This window comes from Pangasianodon hypophthalmus, chromosome 21 (genome assembly GCF_027358585.1).
Source record: "Pangasianodon hypophthalmus isolate fPanHyp1 chromosome 21, fPanHyp1.pri, whole genome shotgun sequence".
In the NCBI taxonomy this organism is placed as follows: domain Eukaryota; kingdom Metazoa; phylum Chordata; class Actinopteri; order Siluriformes; family Pangasiidae; genus Pangasianodon; species Pangasianodon hypophthalmus.
Genome location: NC_069730.1, coordinates 16,785,717 through 16,806,642, shown reverse-complemented (window position 1 = coordinate 16,806,642; position 20,926 = coordinate 16,785,717). Strand labels below are relative to the sequence as shown.

The 20,926-nt window shown below is 38.7% G+C and overlaps 1 protein-coding gene across 4 annotated transcripts in view; it reads left to right on the top strand.

The window, feature by feature from the left end:
- Positions 1-793: 793 nt before the first annotated feature.
- stk11 (serine/threonine kinase 11) overlaps positions 794-20,926 on the top strand; it is a 23,274-nt gene continuing 3,141 nt past the window's right edge. The window contains exons 1-10 of one of the 4 annotated variants that reach the window (XM_053227571.1): positions 794-898; positions 3,050-3,980; positions 10,631-10,714; positions 12,191-12,280; positions 12,510-12,642; positions 13,891-14,027; positions 14,665-14,792; positions 15,665-15,722; positions 18,507-18,703; positions 18,843-19,100. In XM_053227571.1, coding sequence (XP_053083546.1) covers positions 3,697-3,980; positions 10,631-10,714; positions 12,191-12,280; positions 12,510-12,642; positions 13,891-14,027; positions 14,665-14,792; positions 15,665-15,722; positions 18,507-18,703; positions 18,843-19,051 — 1,320 coding nt within the window. In that variant the 5' untranslated portion in view covers positions 794-898; positions 3,050-3,696 and the 3' untranslated portion in view covers positions 19,052-19,100. Of the gene's footprint in view, positions 899-1,016; positions 1,197-3,049; positions 3,981-10,630; positions 10,715-12,190; positions 12,281-12,509; positions 12,643-13,890; positions 14,028-14,664; positions 14,793-15,664; positions 15,723-18,506; positions 18,704-18,842; positions 19,101-20,926 lie in introns of those variants that run through there. The other 3 variants (XM_034314744.2, XM_034314743.2, XM_053227570.1) reach the window with 3 other exon arrangements.

Here is a 20,926-nt window from a genome sequence, read left to right as displayed (position 1 = left end):
TAAAATGTAGTGTAAATATAAAGGAGGTGTAAAATGTAGAGGAAGTGTAAAGAGGAAAGTAGTTCATATGGGAGTGTAAAATGCAGTGTAAATATAAAAGAGGTGTAAAATGTAGAGGAAGGGTAAATAGGAGTGTGAAATGTAGTGTAAATATAAATAGGAGTGTTACACATGGAGAAAGTGTAAAGAGGAAAGTAACATAGAGGAAGTGTAAATGGAAGTGTTAAATGTAGTGTAAATATAAAGGGGGTGTAACATAAGGAAGTGTAAATGGCAGTATCAAATGTAGAGTAAATAAAAAGGGGGTGTAACTTGTAGAGAAAGTGTAACTGGAAGTGTAAATATAAAGGGAAATGTGACGTAGAGGAGGTGTAAAGAGGAAAGTAACATATAGTAGGTGTAAATGGCAGTGTCAGATGTACTGTAAATATAAAGGGGGTGTAACATGTAGAGGAAGTGTAAATGAAAGTGTAAATGTAAAGGGAAATGTGACACGTAGAGGAGGTGTAAAGAGGAAAGTAACTTATAGTATGTGTAAATGGCAGTGTCAGGTGTAGTATAAATATAAAAAACGGGGTATATCATGTAGAGGAAGTGTAAATAGAAGTGTAAATATAAAGGGAAATGTAACATGTAAAGGAGGTGTAAAGAGGAAAGTAACTTATAGTAGGTGTAAATGGCAGTGTCAAGTGTAGTATATATAAAAAAACGAGGTATATCATGTAGAGGAAGTGTAAATGGAAGTGTAAATATAAAGGGAAATGTGACATGTAGAGGAGGTGTAAAGAGGAAAGTGACATATAGTTGTAAATGGGAGTGTCAAGTGTAGTATAAATATAAAGGGGGGGTAACATAGAGGAAGTGTAAATGGAAGCGCAAATGTAGAGTAAATAAAAAGGTAAGTGTAACATGTAGAGAAAGTGTAACTGGGAGTGTAAAATGTAAAATAAATATAAAGGGGAGTGTAACTTGCACAGAAACTGTAATTAGGAGCGAATGCTAGCGCACTGACGCAAGTTGGCATTTAGCTGCGCGCTGAGAGGGACGGGGGGAGGTAAACAAGATGGCGGCTACCTTGAAGCAGCTGCAGCATTAGGATCAGAGCAGAGGAGATATATGACTGCGGTGACAACACGCAGGAAGGAGGCAAAGCGAAGTACATTTAATATTTGCACTTGTTAGTATTACGACCCAAGGTGAGACTTTTGCGTGCGGTTCGCGTTGCGTTTGGCGCGACGACTCTGTGGTGCAATGACTGTTTGACTAGCGGTTAGCTCCTTAGCTTAGCTGTGTGTGAATGTTAGTAAACCCAGCTAGCTAGGTGACAAGACTAGCCTAAACTTAGTCTTTTGACCAAAATATTATCGATAACGAGTCCTGGGCTGTTGACTTACTTTGGTTTAACCCGGCTCAGCTTGCTGGTTGGTTTATGTAGCTGGCTAACAGTTACCTTAGCTTGACAACAAATCGATAGGTACAGAGGCGAAATGCCGAAAATGTGTAAATTAGTTGTAACCACAAAAAAAAAAAAAAAAAAAAAAAAAGGGCCGCATGTGAAATGCGGATAAATTGTTCTAGTAAAGGATTTAAAAAGACGATAAGTAGCAAAATGAAGTCGGAAGAAATGTTGGTGAGGTACTGATTAGCTGTAAAGTCGGAGCTTAATGCAGCTAACGATGATTTCAAGTTTAAACCTACAGCATTAAATGGATAACCTTGCTCTTAAATGGCCTGTTTTATATTGTTAGCGTTATTCGGCTAACCATAAATGCCTGCCGATGGCTAGAGAGCTAATGTAAGCTTGAGTTTAAGTTTAAGCTTAACCCTAACCTGCTGTAAATGTGACCTGTTTGTAACTATCAAGTTGCTCTGAAAGTTTCACCTTCAGTCTTCCTAAAAATACATCTTACAAAATACATACAGAAAAAAATCTACAAGCAACCAAAGACCAAACTCAATATCTATACGATTATTATACAATAATTTTCCATTCAGTAGTTCTCAGTGTAATGAGAAAAAAAATATTAAGGAATAAAACACTCCGGCACATGCTGTTATAAGAAAATAATCAATGACAAATGGACAAAGTTGATTATTTTTCCTCTACCAGCATGTTCTGAAGTATTTTATTAACTGTATACCAGAGCAGTAGGGCTGCACAATATTTCGAAATTATCGAAATATTGCGATATGCATATCACGAGGGCTTGGGATAGGTGAATGATTTAATACTTCAAAAAGTTACGAAAAGTCAAAAATTTAGGGTGACACAGATAGCAGATCTCTTCCTCAAAAGAACATGAAATTTATATATATATATATAATTTTACATAGATTTTACACACTTATAGCATTGTCATACCGCATATTGCATTATTTAACAGGTTATCGCGTACTGCATTTTTCTTCAAAATCGTGCAGCAATACACAGCAGTGTACCAGCAACTGAATGTTTTTCATTTATTCAACAATGAAATGTTGTACTTTTATCCATTTATTGGTACATTTAATGTTTTAGAACATACATGATACGAGTTGGTTCCTGTTAACACTTATTTTATAGAAGCTATAAAAAGCCGTTCCTTCATCAACCTCTCTAATTTCTGTCTCTCGAAGTTAATAAGACAAAAAAAAACAACAACAACAGTTTGTCATGTTACTGAGACTTTCCCATGGTGGAAAACTTGATGATACTGGCGGCTACATCCATGAATTTTCAGTAAACATCTCCCTACAGGGTTAAATAACCACACACACTATTTAAAATCGGTTTCTGATAAGGTGTAGATTATGTGGAGTGTCCAATAGTCCCTGTGAACGGGCAGATACTATAGAAATGATAACGTATTCCAGCAAGCACATTAATATAAACTTGTGTTTTGAATTACAGCCGAAACTACTGTCAGAGTTGCTGTTATAGAAAATTAATCAACACCTTCTGACCAATCAGAATCAAGAATTCAACAGCGCTATAGTATAACTCATCATGTCAGTAGAGCATTATACACTTTTGCCTTTCATTACTGATTATGATTTTTTCTTACTGCAGGTTTCTTGCTTTTCTTGGACTGGGATTTGCAGTGTTGGGGGGGAAAAATCTTCTCCTGAGAGGATAAAGAATCGCTTTTATTAACCTGGACCTACTTGTATCAGTGTGAAGATGTGTCACAGCATGATGGAACTGATGAGCTAGAGGACGTTGCGTTGTCCAGCGGGAAAAGCCTGACAGACGGCTTCACAATTTCTGAACTGATTTACTTTGTGCTGGATATGTTGTCAGAGATGAGTAGGGGTCCAGTCATTCCAAATGTGGGCTAATGCCTGCCAATAATTGGACAGTGTATTTTGAATACAAAAGGCCAGTGCTCAGTAAAGTCTGGTGATTTTTTTTTTTTTTGTTTGTTTGTTTCTTTTTTCCCTTTTTTTTTTTTTTTTTTTTTGGTTTGCACTGGACCTTTGGCCCTTTACCCACACCCTCCGTTACCCTTGCACTCGTGCTACTTATGTTTACATCCTTGTTAAACTTGAGCCCACCGAAAAGCAGCACCTTTGTTGCAATCAAGTATCAGTTCTTTCAGATGCTGTTCTAGTAGGTTTTTCATTTCCCAGCCAATCAGAATTGGAGATACAGACCCCATCTCCTTGTAGCGCTTAGGGAGTAAGCGAGGGAAAGGGAAAGACAGGCTGCAAGAGAAGATGAGTGTCGGGGAGCTTCAGCACCCGGGCTACCTGACCGAGAACGAGCTCATGGGCATGGACACTTTCATCCACCGCATCGACTCCACTGAGGTGATCTACCAGCCACGGCGCAAGCGCGCCAAGCTGATCGGGAAGTACCTGATGGGCGACCTGCTGGGCGAGGGATCTTACGGCAAGGTGAAGGAGATGCTGGACTCTGAGACTCTGTGTCGGCGAGCTGTGAAGATCCTCAAGAAGAAGAAGCTGAGGAGAATCCCTAATGGAGAGGCCAATGTGAAAAAGTAAGCTGTTGATCGTGTTTGATGCTCTCTCTCTCTCTCTCTCTCTGGCTCATGTTGCTGCAGTATGCTTCTTGATGACAGTGAAAAAAAATCACGTTTCAGCACTAAAGTCGTAACTGTCGGTCACTGGAGAAATGCAGCAGGCTGCAGGGTGAAACAAAAACAGTGTCTTGATCATTTTTATCCTCTCCAAATAATTTTACCTGGCTTCACTCACTTATAGCAACAAAATCCTTAGCAGTTCCAGTAGTGTTTGGCCGTGGATGTCATGTCAGTTTGCGTTTTAGACAATAAAACTGTTGAGAGGCTTACACAGATGTAGTATGAGCATTTATTTATGATAGCCCTGAATGTAAATGAACATAAATAAAATATTTGCCTGTGTTAAGATAACAGCAGCAGTAAATGGGACTGACCAGCAGAAACACTTCTTAATATCAGAGCTTAAAGGAATGCTCAAATGGTTTTATAATTACCAAGACAAGAATTGCCATGAATTGCTATGAACTGAGGGGGGGAAGCAGAAAAATTTTACTTATTAATAAATATTTAAAATATGTGACTATATCATGGAAATTTACAACAACTACAACTCTTAACAGTAAAGGTCTTATGAAGAGACCGACTTTTTTTTTTTTTTTACATTTTTTTTATATAAACACAGAATTATTGCTGACCGGTGCATTTTTTTTGTGCTGATATGAAAAAAGTGTAACCATAACAGCGCTCTTACCAATCCTAGCTAGTATCTGCTAACTAACTAGCCTATCTTGCTGTCTAGATTAGATTTATTGGCATCAGTAATAAAGGTAAAAAAGAAAAAACTCTGCTGATGAGGTTGCCTTTGCTGTTGTGCATTTTCAAAAAATATATTTTGTGCAAAAGTAGAAAATCAAGAGAATTTGAGCTGCTTATGCGACTCAGCTGTGTGAATCCGCAGTTAAAGAGGGACGTCACATTGCGTACCAGTGAATGCCCCAAAAATAACCATGTTGTTATTTTTAGTTACAATGGTTTCAACATGTCGTATGTCTCCTTACGGTCACTCACTTACAACTAATTTTTTTTTTTCACCATTACTACCGACCAAACCTCCATGTTTGTTTTTCTCATTTGCCAGCCAATTTGCAACCTGATTGCTTAGTGTGTAAAAAACAAAAAAACAACAGCAACAACAACAACTTTCAACTCACTCAGTGCTTTGGAACATGAATGGGAAGCATCCTAAGGGCGCTTGGACTCGAATTAAAATATGCGACTATATAATGCAAATATTAAACTCCTATACTAACACTAGCAGTTTTGATATGAGAGACATGAGAGAAAGTCTTGTGAGTTTTAGCCGATTGTCCAACACTGGAACAGTACAGTAAGTCTTTCTTGAAGGTTTTGTGGTATCCATTCACCATCAGACCCACACATATAGGTTGATAACCCTATCAATGCTGGAAAATGACTCCCATATATGTGCCAGAAAGTGCCCTTTGACTTTTCATTATGTTTTTTTGTCTTCTGTTCTGTGTTAGTGTGTTAGTTCCTGTCTGTGTTAGTCACACCATGCATACGCTTCCAATGCAGTAGATAAAGATTAGGTTGAAATACGCTGGAGTTTTCCTTTAAGCTTGTTCACAAAATATTATTTCCCTTTTTATCTTCTGACAGTGCAGCATCCAATGGAGGCTTCTGAGATTTTTTCCATTTACTTGTTTATAGCATAAACTGGTTAATTCCTTCCTGGCTTGCTCACCAGTTTAATTTCCTAATGTTCTTAGCCAATTTTTTTTTTTTTTATCCCCAGCTCATTTAGAGTGAAGTTTTCTGAGTATAATCACACCATGAGGCTTAATTAAAATGCTGTAGTGTGGAGCCTCGGGTGCTTCTTTAAATAGCATGGAGGGTTTAGACCTACATCAGAAAATGTTCGTGTTTGTGTGTTGGTGCACATTACAACAAGAGCTGGATTATTACTGGTGCTTAGAAGAGTTAATGTTGAATTGAGATGCGTGTATTGTTTTAATCTTAAGCCTCATTGAAAATTTCACTTTATTAATATTATGAATAGGTGTTAATGGTATATTTTCATTAATAGTTGTTAATGTGTGTAAGTTCCTTGTTTACGTTTTAATCAGTTGAAAATTTCACGCTGCGAGTAAGAGGACGAGCCAGACAGTAAGGCTGAGAGAGAGAAGCAAAAGGAGCTATACTTAGCCTTATATGGATTGCTGGGATGCCATAGTAGCCTCCTCATTCACAGCAACAATTAGCATTCCTGCTTTCCAAAGGCAGCGTGCCCTGACTGGCACACACACGCGCACACACTTTGGAGAGGCACTGGTATTGCGTAACAGCTCCCATTCTTGTGGTGGTGTTGGAGGAATGTTGAGGTGGAGTCGAGCAGGGCCGAGGTCAGTAGACTAGAGCCATAGCTGGAAAGCCTTTTTATTCAGAATTAACTTCAATACGTCAGCGTGACTCAGTAGTCTACGTTACAGTGTGATATTAAATGTATTGGGCTGTAACAGGACCTAAAAATGACAACAGAGACTATTTTTGACCTAAACACATGAAGATTGTAGAACAAAGTAAAGTGCAATAAAACAAGCTGAAGTCAGCTGTATAAATTTCTTTCACCTACAACAGCTCTGTTTTATAGTATGTATGTTTATAGCTCTTATAACACAAGTGGTAAAAACAGGAACTTATTTCACAGGTATTCTGCTATGATAAATGTAACTGTAAATGGATAAAAAGTGCAACTCGTCATTTGTTAATAGACTTCAGTAATTGTAATCATTGGCAAATTGCTGTGATATTAGAGGAATACAACACTGGGAGGTGCTGTTATAGCAAAATAATCTTTGGGGTGGTAACTAAGTCCCTCTCGTGTCAGGCCACATCACACCACCCTGTCGTTGATTATTTTTCTATAACCACGTGCCACCTCATCCCTCGTTATATTCCTAATACGGTGCCAGCATGCCTACGCTTACTGTAGATAGGACTGTGAAGTAAGACTGCTGAATGTTGTTGGATTTAAGAGGAGGATGCTTTAAACTTTTTTGTTTTTTATCTTTTTACAAGGGTGAGTCAAATGAAAACCTTAAAAGGAATCTGGACAGTCGTTAAGCACTGGAACACCTGCATTGAAAGAAATTTTTTAGAAAATGGTACACTTTTTTGACACACATTTGCAGTAAACAATGCAAAAAAAATATATATAAAATATATATATTAGGGTTATTATGTGACTAAACTTAAACTGGGCTTTTTTAATTGCACATATGTTGTAGAGGGTCCAGTCACTGTTCACTGCATGACTTCTTTCTGATGCGTTTGTTAATGATTGGAGCTGACAGAACTCGCTGATAGACACATAACATTGCTGTTGTGTGTGTGTTTGCACCACCACCCTTCTCCTTGTGGCTATTTTTGGCTTTTGGAAACAAGTCAGCAGTGTGAACTCCAACGAAAAGCTACAGAAAAATTTGCTTTGTGTGTCTTTTCTCTCTCCCCGGCCATCTCTGCTTCAAATTTGATGGATGATTGGTAATTTTAGAGCTGCTGTTTCCACTTTTATTTAGTTTAGGTTTGATTTAAAATCAAACTTTATTGCCTTGCAAAGGATCGAAGTACCCGTGCGCTTCTTAATCGTTCCTACTCATATCAGTGTGTGTCTGGATCAGGTTTGTTACCATAGCAACCACAGTTTCACATTTTAACTTTTTAAAATGGACATGTTGTCAGTACTTTCATATAAAAATGGATTTGCAGAGCATTACATATGAGTGTAAGCTCAACGACATACTGTGTTAAAGCAAAATATTACCCACAGGACCAATTTATGAAAGAATTACTGGAGAAATGGTGACCGTGGGGCTCCTGACTGCCAGAGCCATCCATGGCCAAGAGTCTTCCCTGTCGATCAAAGAGACACTAGCCAGTCGTGGGCATCTGTGAGCTCATGTATGTGGAAAAAGGTAGATAGCTCGTTCCTCTGGGCGTTCAGCTGGTCTGTGGCACAGCATGAGCAGCAGTTTGAAACATGCGGCTGACTTTGCTTGTCTCGGAGGGAGCGTGCGCTAGCAGTCATCCTCCCTGATTGGTAGTGCCAGCTAGTGCTGGGAACTGACACATGACAAAACTGGGGAGAAAATGAGGGAATAAATGGTGATATTGGATAACTTGCATGTTAACTATTTTTTTTTTTTTTTTTTTATAGTAGTAATGTACTTATACAGTATATGGCCAAATGTTTGTGTGGAGATCTGACAATCACACTCGTATGTCGGCCTTCCTCAAACCATTGCCACAAAGTTGGAAGCCCACAATTGTATAGGACATCCTTGTATATTGTAGCATTACAATTTCCCTTCGCTGGAGCTAAGAGGCCCAAACCTGTTCGAGCATGACAATGGCCCTGCACACAAAGTGAGCTCCATGAAGACATGGTGTGTGAAGGTTGGAGTGGAAGAACTCGAATGTCCTGCACAGAGCCCTGACCTCAACCCCACTGAACACCTTTGGGATGAATTGAAACGCCGACTGCACCCCAGACCTCCTCATCCAACATCAGTGCCTGACCTCACTAATGCTCTTGTAGCCGAATGATCACAAATCCCCACAGCCACACTCCAACATCTAGTGGAAAGTGTTCCCAGAAGAGTGGAGATTATTATAACGGCAAATAAATCTGGAATGGGCTGCACATATGAGTGTGATGGTCAGGTGTCCACAAACTTTACAGCATATTGTGTGTGTGTGTTTGAATTAGTGGCACACTCATAAACTGGTGGATCAAAGTGTGTCATTTTGCTGTTGATTTGCCCTGAACAGTCTAACGATTTTAAATGTCAGTATGAAACCACAGTATCATTGCAGTTTTGGCCTGTGTGTGTGGTGTATTGTTAGCTTCATTTGTATACACTACTCATTGTATGAGATTACACAGGAACAGTGCAGGGACCTCAGGCATTAGGCCTGGCCTTCTCTTTAATGTGGCTGAAATTTAAATGTCACAGAATGTCTTCAAATTCAGTAACGAGATGCATCAGAGGACATCTTTTGTCACCATCAACCAAATGACATGTATTTCAAGAAGCTATTAACTGGAATGTAAAAGGGCATCAGTTTAACAATAATTTTTCCATTCTTTTGGTTTGGTTACCTCCTTGTGTGACTCATCCATGATTGGCCAAGGTGACCTTAATAAACTGCAAAGTCGATGTGGTGCGGAAATGTAGATGTATTGAGTCATTTCCTTTACGCTTAGTTTTCAGCAGTCTTTGTTCAAATGGGGCAACTGTGACATCAGCTGTGATGTTCATCCACTTCCTCTTTATCAATACTCTTTACTGCAGCTCTCTATATGGGAGCTTTCAGAGTGACAATGTTAGACAGTTCTCTAAAACACCACTGAAACGCCAACTGAAGGGGACATGGAGTTCAAGGAGTATTGTAGCAGTTTTGGTGGCCTGTGGTGGTCCAACATCTTACTAAGACGCTTTTTTAATTTTGGATTTTCCATTAATTTGTCACCTGTCTGTATGTGTCATGTTGAATGATGTTGAAACAGAAAAGGAAGGTTGTGAAATGCGCTGTAAAAGCCCCAAACTGTGTTCTGACCTCTCGCAGCAAAAATCGTTCTTGCATTAAGGCACATTTTCTCAAGTCTTATTTTGAAATTTTTCACGTCTGTCGTAATGGTTTATACCTATTCTGAATTTTCGTTTCTGATTAGTCAAAAGGTGTTGATTAATTTTCACATTAATATAAACCTGTGATTTGAATTACAGCTAGCATTGTCAGAGCTGCTGTTACAGAAAATTAATCAGCACTCTGTGATGAAATTGGATTTGTGAATTTAACAGCATTGTGGTGGGGGTGTGTGTGTGTGTGTGTGTGTGTATATACTTATGAAGGTTTGTTGTGATCAAATACTGTGTTGTCTGGTTTAGATGTATTTAATGGATCCTTTAAAAAGGTAAAAGCTTTTGTCTGCCATAAATGCCTCATATCTCCAGAATTGAATTGTCTGCTCAAGTCATGTACAGCAAAGATTTTAAGCATTAACCCACTGAATTTGTGATATTGCAGTACAAAAATTTACAATATAACAAACCAGAAAATCATATTCTAACCCTAAATGAAGAGTCTAAGCAACACTCGGAAAATGCAGAAAGCCTGGGTAAAAGGGAAAGAGTGCCGTTTGTATAGGTAAATAGTTTGTGTGTAAATTGAACCTGACATTCTTGCAGTACTGCTGTAGACATGGCCTTTTCGCACTCACACACTTAAACACGACTGAAGTGCTTTGCTTTTCCTGAGAGAAATGTTTAATTTATTTTGTGCTGTATATTTGCTGAGGAGTTAAACAGCCTGCCACATGAATCAGTTAATGAACTTTAACTTCTAGCAATACTAACTGGAGTTAATTATATGAATACATACTTAAGGCTACTTTTCTGGACATTAGACAAGTCCTCCAACTCCATTAAAAGGCAGAATGAAGAAAGCTTTACTTTTTTGCTTTCTTCTTTCTTGCTTTTTTTGCTCAAAGAATGAAGAAAGCTCAAATTGCATATCCAACCTCAATGCATGTTTCCAAAGTAAGATTTTAATCTTTGTATTTTGTGTGTGTGTTTCTTCTTCAGGGAAATTCAGCTGCTACGAAGACTACAGCATAAAAATGTGATCCAGTTGGTGGATGTGTTGTACAATGAAGAGAAGCAGAAAATATATCCTTTTATGTATAGTGCTTTTTTTTTTTTTTTTTCTTTTCTTTTTTCCCCCCCTTCCCTCTCCCGCTGACGTAAATGTGATCGCACCACTGTTTTCACACATTGCTCTCAGTGGTAGTGTTACTTGTCTCATGTTCACACACAAACTTGTCTTTTCTTAGATGGTATAAAATGTGTATAAAAAGCACACATTGTTTGCATTATTGAGACGGTTGATGAATGGTCTGCTGTATGGTGTAAAATGTGTGCCTGTCGAGTTTTCTAGAAAGTAACTTGAGCATTTTAATGCATACACTGAGTATGTTTTGTACTCGTTTTAGGTTTGATCTTATCTTCATAGCCTAATAAGTCTCTCTCTCCCTCTTCTTCCCTCCCCACGTTGGTGTTTGGCGCTGGACTTCAGTTGATAGTTTTACTTAACACCCGGTGCTGAAACGCTTTCAGGAAAACAAAGTAAACGGATGAAAAACAGTTTGAAAACCATGGTTACATGTGCGGTGGTTTTGCACAACTTGTGTATTAAGTCAAATACACCAGTCACCTGGGTAGTTGTATCACTACTGCGTTATGGGATTTTAAAATTGGTAGATTTTCTTCAGTTTCACTTTTATAGCCTATAGATAGACACCATTCCACCATAACCTGACCTGTAAAACTGTACTTTTTACAATGTTCTCTCATTGTGCTGGTCTAAACCCAAAACTAAAGATGCGCTTTGAGAGTTGATTAAATAAACCCCGCCTCCAGTACCACTTAAAGTCAACTTCTGTGTAATAATGGACTTTTGTTTAAATACAGAAAAGATCAAAATAAGATTGACTTCAGTTTAATTATATTTGTGTTACATTTTTCCTGATATTCGCTGTTGCTGTTTAATACTGTAGTGCATAAAAAAAAAAGCAATTAAGGAGCAACCGTGCAGTGAGTTGGAGATATATGCTACAGGTAGATAAGTTGTCATGTTCTTGAATAGCTGCACACTGTAGTATGCATAAACCGCTCAGACCTTATTACAGCACATTTTATATGCAGTCACTTTCCTTAAATGGTTTCAGGATGTGTTGTACCTTCAGAAGTGAAACAGTAGGATTTGCAGTTTCAGACAGTAATAGCCTTTCACTGCTGAATAAATCACTGAAGTGTGCATTTACTTAAATTTAATTAGTTGCTGATGAAGTAAATGGCTCTAGCCTGTAATTTATAACTCTTTTGACAAGACCTGCAGTAGATTATTTTTATCGAGGCTATAGCTTGAAGGAGGCAATCTTCTTTGTGCAGAGACTCAGGCTTTTTGTGGCAATATTGTACACACTTCCTACCTCAAAACCCTGAAGATAACCTGAAACAGAAATTGACGTGTCCTGATGTAGTAGTGTGGGCTCCGTATTTTGGGAATGGTGGGGTGAAATATGTTGAGTTTTTTTTTTTCCCCAGCTATGATGGAATTTTTTTCTTCCTTGACTGCTCTGATACGTATATGGTAATGGAGTACTGCGTCTGTGGCATGCAGGAAATGTTGGACAGTGTTCCAGAGAAAAGGTTTCCAGTATTTCAAGCTCACGGGTGAGATTCCTGTTTTTTTTCTAGATGATTAAGCTAACCATTGCTTCAGAATAAACCTTCAGCAGAATGTTTACTGGTATTTGATTATTTTTGTAAATTGTTTTTATCCATACCATATATAGGAGAGAACAAATCTTACTCTTACCTTGACTCTTGACACTTGAATCTAGAACAGAAAACATTTTTTCTTTTTTTTTTTTTCTTCATCTTTTTTTTTTTTCCATCTCAGGTACTTTTGCCAACTTTTGGATGGCCTTGAATATTTGCACAGCCAGGGAATCGTTCACAAAGACATTAAACCAGGGAATTTGCTGCTGACCACAGATGGCGCTTTAAAGATCTCTGACTTGGGCGTAGCAGAGGTGAGATGAACTCAGTTGCTTTGTTACTGTGTTTTTTGCACAGAGTAAATTTTAAAAACGCTAATTCAAGTAGGTTAAATACTAGAAAAACATGAATGGCCCATTTCATTGAGTAGTGCTTAAAAAGGGCTTGAAAGACATTTAATGTGCATGAGTAAGTGTGAAATTTATTCACCTGTTATGAATGTGCCTTGCATTTGCAAATCTTAGAGTGCTTTCACACTTTTTCCTCTTCAGTAAACATGCTGGCCAGCGCGCCTTTTGTGCTGATATGAGGAAAGAAGAAAAAAAGAAAAAAAAAAACATGAACGGCTTATGCAGTGTATAAACTATAACTATCCCAATGTTCTTAGCAGTCGTAGCTCGTATCAGATGACTAATTAGTCTAGCTTCCTATCGGGATTGTCAATAATGAAGGTGAATTAAAGATTGGTTTAAGATTGAAACAGGAGCTGCTTGTGTGTGTTTGTGTGTGTGCAGCACAGTTAATGTGAGACACTACATACCGTACTGGTGAATGTCCCAAAAATAGACTCTTATTTTTGAATTACTTTGCAACTTTGGATAATTTGGCAATTAAATGTTTTCAATTCAACATTGTAAATCTCCTTATTTTTGCTTATTTTTTACTGCCACTTTGTCCTCCATGGTTGTTTTTCTTTGCTGCCTCCAACTTGCGACCTGATTGGTCTGGAGATGAAAAACAAAACCTCTTCACATAACATTACTAATGTTTTGGTGTGACCAAAAAAATGCCTGCATCAGTGCTATTTAAAAGCAGATAACATATAAAACATGCGCTGGCAGTAGTGAGAATAAAACCCCAAGTTTAAAAATATGAAAACTTTACTGCTCAAGCATCTCCGTGAACCCTAAATGTTAAATTAAAAATGAAACCAGTGGTTGTGGTAGTGATTTGACTTGTTTTATTTGAAGAAAGATACTGATTCTAGACTGTGAGCCACGTCATACATAGAGTCTGTAACAGCAATGTGACCTTTGAGTCACAGAGCCAAATGATGATTGTTAAAGCCCCAGGAGCTTAAGAGCTGACATTTGACCGAAAGTGTGTGACCATTGGAGTGTTCATTTACTGCTAATTGCAGGCTACACTTCCAAAAGCCCTCCAAAAATCCTTAACACTAGTATGAGTCATTTGCTACTACGTCAGTAACATTTAGATGTCTGTATTGTTACTTCTCTGAGCTGAATGTGTGTTTTTGTGTGATCTCTTACCTCCTGCCATAGGCTCTCCACCCATTTGCGGAGGATGACACATGTCGAACAAGTCAGGGCTCGCCGGCCTTCCAGCCACCCGAGATCGCCAATGGCTTGGACACCTTTTCAGGGTTTAAAGTGGACATCTGGTCTGCCGGGGTCACACTGTAAGTGACGCACGTCGGGCAGCTGGCATTGATTATCTAATGCTGAAATTGATCCTAGATCAATATTACACTGTGCTACTGCAAAGGCAGACATGGCACATAAAACTACTAATACTGGATCAGAGCGAATTATGAACATTCTGTGTGTCAAATAAGAATTGCGTATGGCAAACACAAACACGCAAACGTTTCAGGATGTGATGTTCTTGTGATGTTAATCAGTGACAGGTTGGTGTGATGAAGTGGAGTTACTGTTACCACCCCAGAGTTGACTAGTTTCCACTAACAGCACATCCCATGTGTTGTTTTTTTTTTTTTTTTTTTTTCCCCTCTTATACCACAGCAATTTGCCAATGATTAAAATTTTTTTAATTACAGAGTGACATGTCACACATTGTTTTCATTTTCTAGTTACATTTAATGTTGTGGAACATCCTAGACGCAAGTTAGTTCCAGTTATTCCTTATGTTATAGTAGCTATAAACAGTTGCTCCCTCAACAATCCCCCCCATGAAAAGGCATGAAAACCTTTTTTGACAGGCATCTAAACTAATATGAAGGTGTATAAAGATAAGATAAAGAAAAAGGTCCACTTCGTTGAGTCTATAGCAGTAATTTATCTGCTCCTTCTTTACAGATACAACATAACGACGAGCCTGTATCCGTTTGAGGGGGATAACATCTATAAGCTCTTTGAGAACATTGGAAAGGGAGATTACACTATTCCAGAGGATTGTGGGCCGCTGCTGACCGACCTGTTGAGAGGTACACGCCTGAGTTTTTTCCAGTTATGTGAGCATAGGCACAGAATAGGTTTACTTGTCATGGTTTACTTCAGTAGAGAGCCGCAATTAATGTGGTGAGTACGTTTTAAAGGCTGCATTATTGTGTTACAAGCTGCTTTTCATTGATTTGGACAGTAGATGGCGCTGTGCCATCACATCTCAATATGAGTATTTTCTCTCTCTCTGAGTCGTAAGCAAGCCTGTAAGTATTCCTTGTGGATGTTCTTCTCATTGCTGGTTGATGTTTGGCTCTGAGGAGAGGGAACTCTAATGCTAAAATATGGAAACAAGTCAGTGTGAATATTGAAATCTGAAATGGGCACTTTTGGAAACCAGTTTAAAGATGTGTAGTACCACTTTCAGGGCTGTCATCCCTCATCCGTACTTCGTAGTGCTCGTAGACTTGTCCATTTGTCTCTCTTACTTTTTTCCCCCCTAAATGTGTTCTGTGTGTTAACTCTAACAGATTTCCTTCTCTCTATCTCTCTCTCTTTCTGCCTCTGTCTCTCTCTCCCTCTGTGTCTGCCTTTGTCTCCCCCTCCCTCTCCCTCTCTCCCTCACTTCAGTAGTTACATTTTGGTATCATATAATGTCTGCAGTTACATGTTCTGACCTTTAATAATTTAGACAAGCTCTGTCCAGTGGTCTTTTTTTCTCTGTTCAGTGTGTCATCACTTGTTACTGTCTTTGGCATTCACATTCCCTCCCACACTGTGTATGTGGATAGCTCTGACTTCTGCCCTTGAGGCTGGTTCGGTAGCTGCAGAGCCTAGCTAATAGTCAAGTAGTCATTTGTCTAATAATAAAAGTTGGTGTAGAAAAAGCTCTTACTCTATTCGCTTGTTTTTGCAGGAATGCTTGAATACGATCCTGTAAAGAGATTCTCAATACAGCAAATTAGGCAGCACAAGTAAGTCAACATGTAAAATGATGAAAAATTGCACTTTCTCTGAGTTTCTGGCCTGTGTTTAATAGGAGTGGGAACCTCTCCAGGTTGAGTTTTACATCCAACATTCAGTATAATTACTTGCTGCTCTTCAAACATGTTATAATTTTATTCATGATGAAAATACTAGGCTTAATGTTTTACTATTGGATTGGGCTGTTGGAATGAATTTTATATAATTCTTATAATCATAATATATGATTCTATAATATAATAATATAATCATAATATTTCAAAGCAAAAAAAAAAACAACATATTTTTGTTCCCATTCAAGTCTTTTTTTGGCTAAATGACACTATACACGTCATTATTTTCCTATTTATATCTATTGTACCACAGCAATTTGCCAATGATTACATTTTTATTAAAGAATAACAATTTTTGTATTTGTCGTTTCATTTAACACCTGCAAACAGGTTCCTGTTATCACTTATAACAGCTATAAACAGTTATTCCTCTCACCGGCCTCTCTTTTTTCCGCCCTTTATTTTGAAGTAAATAAGACCAAAAAAAAGCTTGTTAACGAGGAAACTGCAAGGCCCTTCATTCTGAAGACTAACTGTTACAAATCGCTGACACTGGAGACTCCTTCCTTAAATGTTAAACAAACATCTCCTTACAGAAAAGTTCACATTAATGATTGTGTGTTTTGGTTTTTTGTTTTGTTTTGTTTTGTTTTATTTTGTTTTTTAACTAACAGCACATTTTTAATCCAGCTATTATTATTAGGCTTAGATTATGTGAATTATCTGCCATACAAGTCCCTGTGAATGAGCAGTTGCTATAGAAACGATATTGTATTAGAAAGAGCACATTAATATTAACCTTTTATTTGCTGAGCTGCTTTTAATACAGAATTAATCAACACCTTCTGACCAATCAGATTTGAAACTTCAACAGCACTGAGAATCACAGGCATAAAGATTTAATCATAAACTTACAATACTGTTTGTAGTCTGTGGCACTGTAAAACTAGTGGCACATTTAATATGGTACTGGCAGTATTTTTCAGTAAAAAAAAGAAAATAAATAAAATAAAAATTTACACATCATTCAGACACAGAACCATTCCAGAGAGAATCACAGTGCTTTCAAGAATTGATTCTTTTTTCCTCATCCCTAGCATTTAAGGAGCTGGCTATGATTTGATTCCTTGTGAGCACTTAAACACTTCGGAAGATCTGTTTGAAGTAGATGGGCGTGTAGTAGCACATTCTGGTAGTCTCGCAGAGGACTGGAAAATACAGTTACAGATTAGATTATGTGTGAGCAGAGCAGACATACTGTGACGCCATTCATTTTTATGCAGGAATGAGAGCTGGAGAAGAAACCGGGGAGGAGAGTGGGTTACACAGTGTTGTAGTCGGAAGAGAAGAGTGGGAGAGTATCAGAATAAAGAAAATGGAGAAGGAGAAAATGGGTCAAGATTAAATGAGGGGAGGCGTAGGTGTGGAAATAGACAAATGTGTGGGATTGAGATGGAGCAAAGGAGTAAGAGGTAGGTGGTGAGAGGGGAAAAAACGGAGTGCATTTGGAGAGAATGGTCAGAGGATCTGAAAATAAAGTGTCTTGAGGAGAGAGACAGCTCAGCGTACTGCTCTGAATGAGGTCGTGAGCTGTGATTTCCATGATTGTTAATAACGGCCTTTGCATTCTGCAGTGCTGATTGACCTTCAAATATCTTTTAACCGAAGTGAGAGAATGAGTGAAGGAGCAAGGGAACAGAGAGATGGAGAGAAGAAAAGGAGAAAGGGGTAGAGAATAAACAGAGAACGAGGAACAAAAGGCGTGAGAAATAGCGGAAAGAAAAAAAAAATTAAAATCAAATCAAGTCTTAGGACTGAAATTTAAAAAAAAAAAAAAAAAAAAAGGGAGCTGATGTTAATGTATGCCAAACCTTGTGTAAACTAGAACATGTTAAGAAAGACAAATGACAAACTGCTGCTGAATATTTTAGCATAAAGCTTAATTAGGAGAAGAAAAGGTTTGTTTTCACATTAGAGAAATTTGTCCCCAGAGGATATGTTTGTTAAAAGGCACAGTTGACATTTTTTGTGCTGATAATTTCGCCAAAGACGTAGTACGCTTCACCTCTTTTCTGTCTTCACACCTAACCAATTATAATAGTTTCTGTTACCAGTAGCTGAATGTTAACAATTCAGCAGCAACTAAACTATCGACAGTGTTGAATGTTCTGTAATAATGTTAATAAAACATTATATTACGTTACATTGTTTTACTAAACATTTCGATTACTCTAGCAGTAGTTTTGAATTTGGCCTAAAACAAAATTCTGCATTTACAACTGTCTATTCGAACATGTCTTTGACAAACATTAACCATACTTCTTAGTCTTTGTATGAATATGAGCAAATTATCCATATGTGAGGTAATCAAAGGCTGAATTGAGAACCTCTAATGAGGAACCTTTGGCCTAGGAATGCTGATTATTTGCCTCATTAGAGGTTCCACACTAAGCCCTTGATTACCTCGACAATTTGTTCATACTCATACAAAGACTAAGAAAAATGGTTAATGTTTGTCAAAGACGTGTTGGAATACAGACATGAGGCAGGTAATCAAGGCCTGAGCAGAGAACTTCTAATGAGGCACCTTTGGCCTAGGAATGCTGATTACCTGCCTCATGCATACGTGGAAAATCAGAAAATCTTGAGAGCCAAAGAGTTTCCATTCCAGAGAGCACATCAGGTCCTTGTTTTAACCTGTTCTCTTTTATTTGGGTGTAGTTGGGTGAGGAAGAAACACCCACCTTCGGAGCCACCAGTGCCTATCCCACCCAGCGCTGAGACCCGGGACATTTGGAGGAGCATGACAGTGGTGCCCTACCTGGAGGATCTCCATGGTTACGGTGAAGAGGAAGAGGACGACGAGATGTTTGACGGTGAGGATGACATCATCTATACTCAGGATTTTACAGTGCCAGGTAAAAACACACAAATTCTAAGGTGATTGGTTACAAAATAGTTCTTTATTCATTAGTGACTGAACTATTAGTCTGATTTCTGAACATGCTTGAACAGTGTTTATTGACTAATGTTTTGCATCTGCATGTTGGTCTACAGGTCAGGTGGAAGAGGAAGAAGAGGAGGAGGAAGAGTGCAGTGCAGAGCGGAGCCGTGCCACAGTGAAGCCGGTTTGTGTGAATGGGACGGAACCGGCAGCACTGAAGCCCAAATCGGAACGGCGCTCCAGCTCCTCGTCCAACCCCTCCCGCAAGGGCGTGTCCACAGCCAGCAAAATCCGCAAACTCTCCACCTGCAAACAGCAATGACCACGCCCCCTCACATATGCCCTGCCCACCTGTCTCTCTCTCTGTACAGGTGAGCGCAGAGGGGGGGTTTACATGTTTCCTCTTTGACCTGCATAAATTTTTCAGATATAGAATATATCAGAATAAAATTCTTCATGTTCTTGTTTTATTCAATTTTTTGTTTATGTAATAAAAACGCTGAAGTGTGCTGCATTTTCCTGCAGCAAAACCCAGTTTAAGAGAGAGGCAAGGCAATTCATGTGCATGCATCCATTTAAAAGTTTCGTTTAATTTAAAAAGTTACAAGAGTATCTGAAATTAGGTTGTGCTTGTTTTGTATAAAATTACTTAAAGGATCATTGGATAAGTTAGCTAGCCAATTTTCTCCGCAGCCATTAGCTCACTGGATTGCACTATTTATCTGACAAAGTTCAGTTAAATAAGTTAAGTTTCTGTCAAATTATGGAAGACAATGTCTATAGGTCTGTTATATGGACCCTTTTTTCCCTCTCCATTTGATCTGATAACCCAAAATTCTATTTTTGTGATTAATGGTAAAAATGAATCCAAATTTATGGGTGTGTGCGCATGTGTGTGTAGATAACACTACTGAAGCCACTACTTCATCAGCGCATATGCTGCAAAAGTTTGAGGCTACTCAGTCTATAGTGTCTTATTTATTTATTTATTTATTTATTTATTTTTGGTGACTGAACTCATCAGCTTGCTGGTGTGGAGGTGGTGAACGTCCTGCTGTAACACTCGCCTGTTCACACTGCATGTCCTTTCTCATAAAGCTAGCCTTTGGGATGCTAACATAAATGCCCCTGCATGTGTGCATGTGTATGCTGATAAGCAAGCAAGAGGACTGAGAGCTGAAGCAAGTGTATGGAGTGTTAAAGATTCACTAAATGACAACCAAGCTGAGGGAGGGAGGGAGGGAGGGAGAGGGAGAGAGAGAGAGAGAGAGAGAGAGTGTGTGTGTGTCACTCAAGCTTTCTCACGTTGACAAGCTACAGCAGTGCGTCGTGATGACTCACTCCCTCTTCATACTCCACCCTCCTTCTTTTTTCTTCCCTCCCTCCTTCTTATGCCCATCTTTTGTGTCATCTCTCCTTCCATCTGTCAATTCAGCCTCACCCCTCCCGTCTTTCCCCAGGGTTTTCTCCCTTAGGCAGGGGGATGACGACGATGTTCTGATTTCACACACACACACGCACGCGCGCGCACACGCACACACACGCACACACACATACTGCAGAGAGGCAGAGTATTAACGCTTTACGTGGTTGCTGATGATGACTCAGACCCTTCACTTGGCGATAAACAGTGCTGGGAGTGGGAGTGAGAGAAAGACAGAAAGAGGACAAAGGCAGGGATTTATCACTCTGAGTCCTGCATCTCGAATGGAAGGCTAAATATAATGTTTAAAAATGCTTTCGTATTGATGCACCATACAGAGTTGGCTGGTTTGGAGCAGTTTTCCAAGCGGCATACAAAAGGGCTCCTCCAAACAAGTGAAGGCTGAATGGTTTTTTGTTTTTTTCAACTATTAATGCATTATTCCTGAATTGAGGAAATTAAAATAACCACCACATATTTGTTTTAGTACCATATATTTTAACACGGTACACAAATGCAAAAAGTATGATTTCATATCACACTATTAAAGCACAATTAATCATGGTCTTCCAATGCTTATGTAAATTTGTCTGAGATCTGCTGCTTGGGTAGGTGCCTTGTCATTAGCTAGTTTGTTTTGTGAATGAAAAGTGCTGCACCATCCCAGAGCTTGAATTTTAATGTCCATGCCATTACAGAGGGGAAGAACCCCAGAATAACCCTACAGTCATTTGTCTGTGTTTAATTTAATTGAGTTTTATTTGTTTAGAGTTA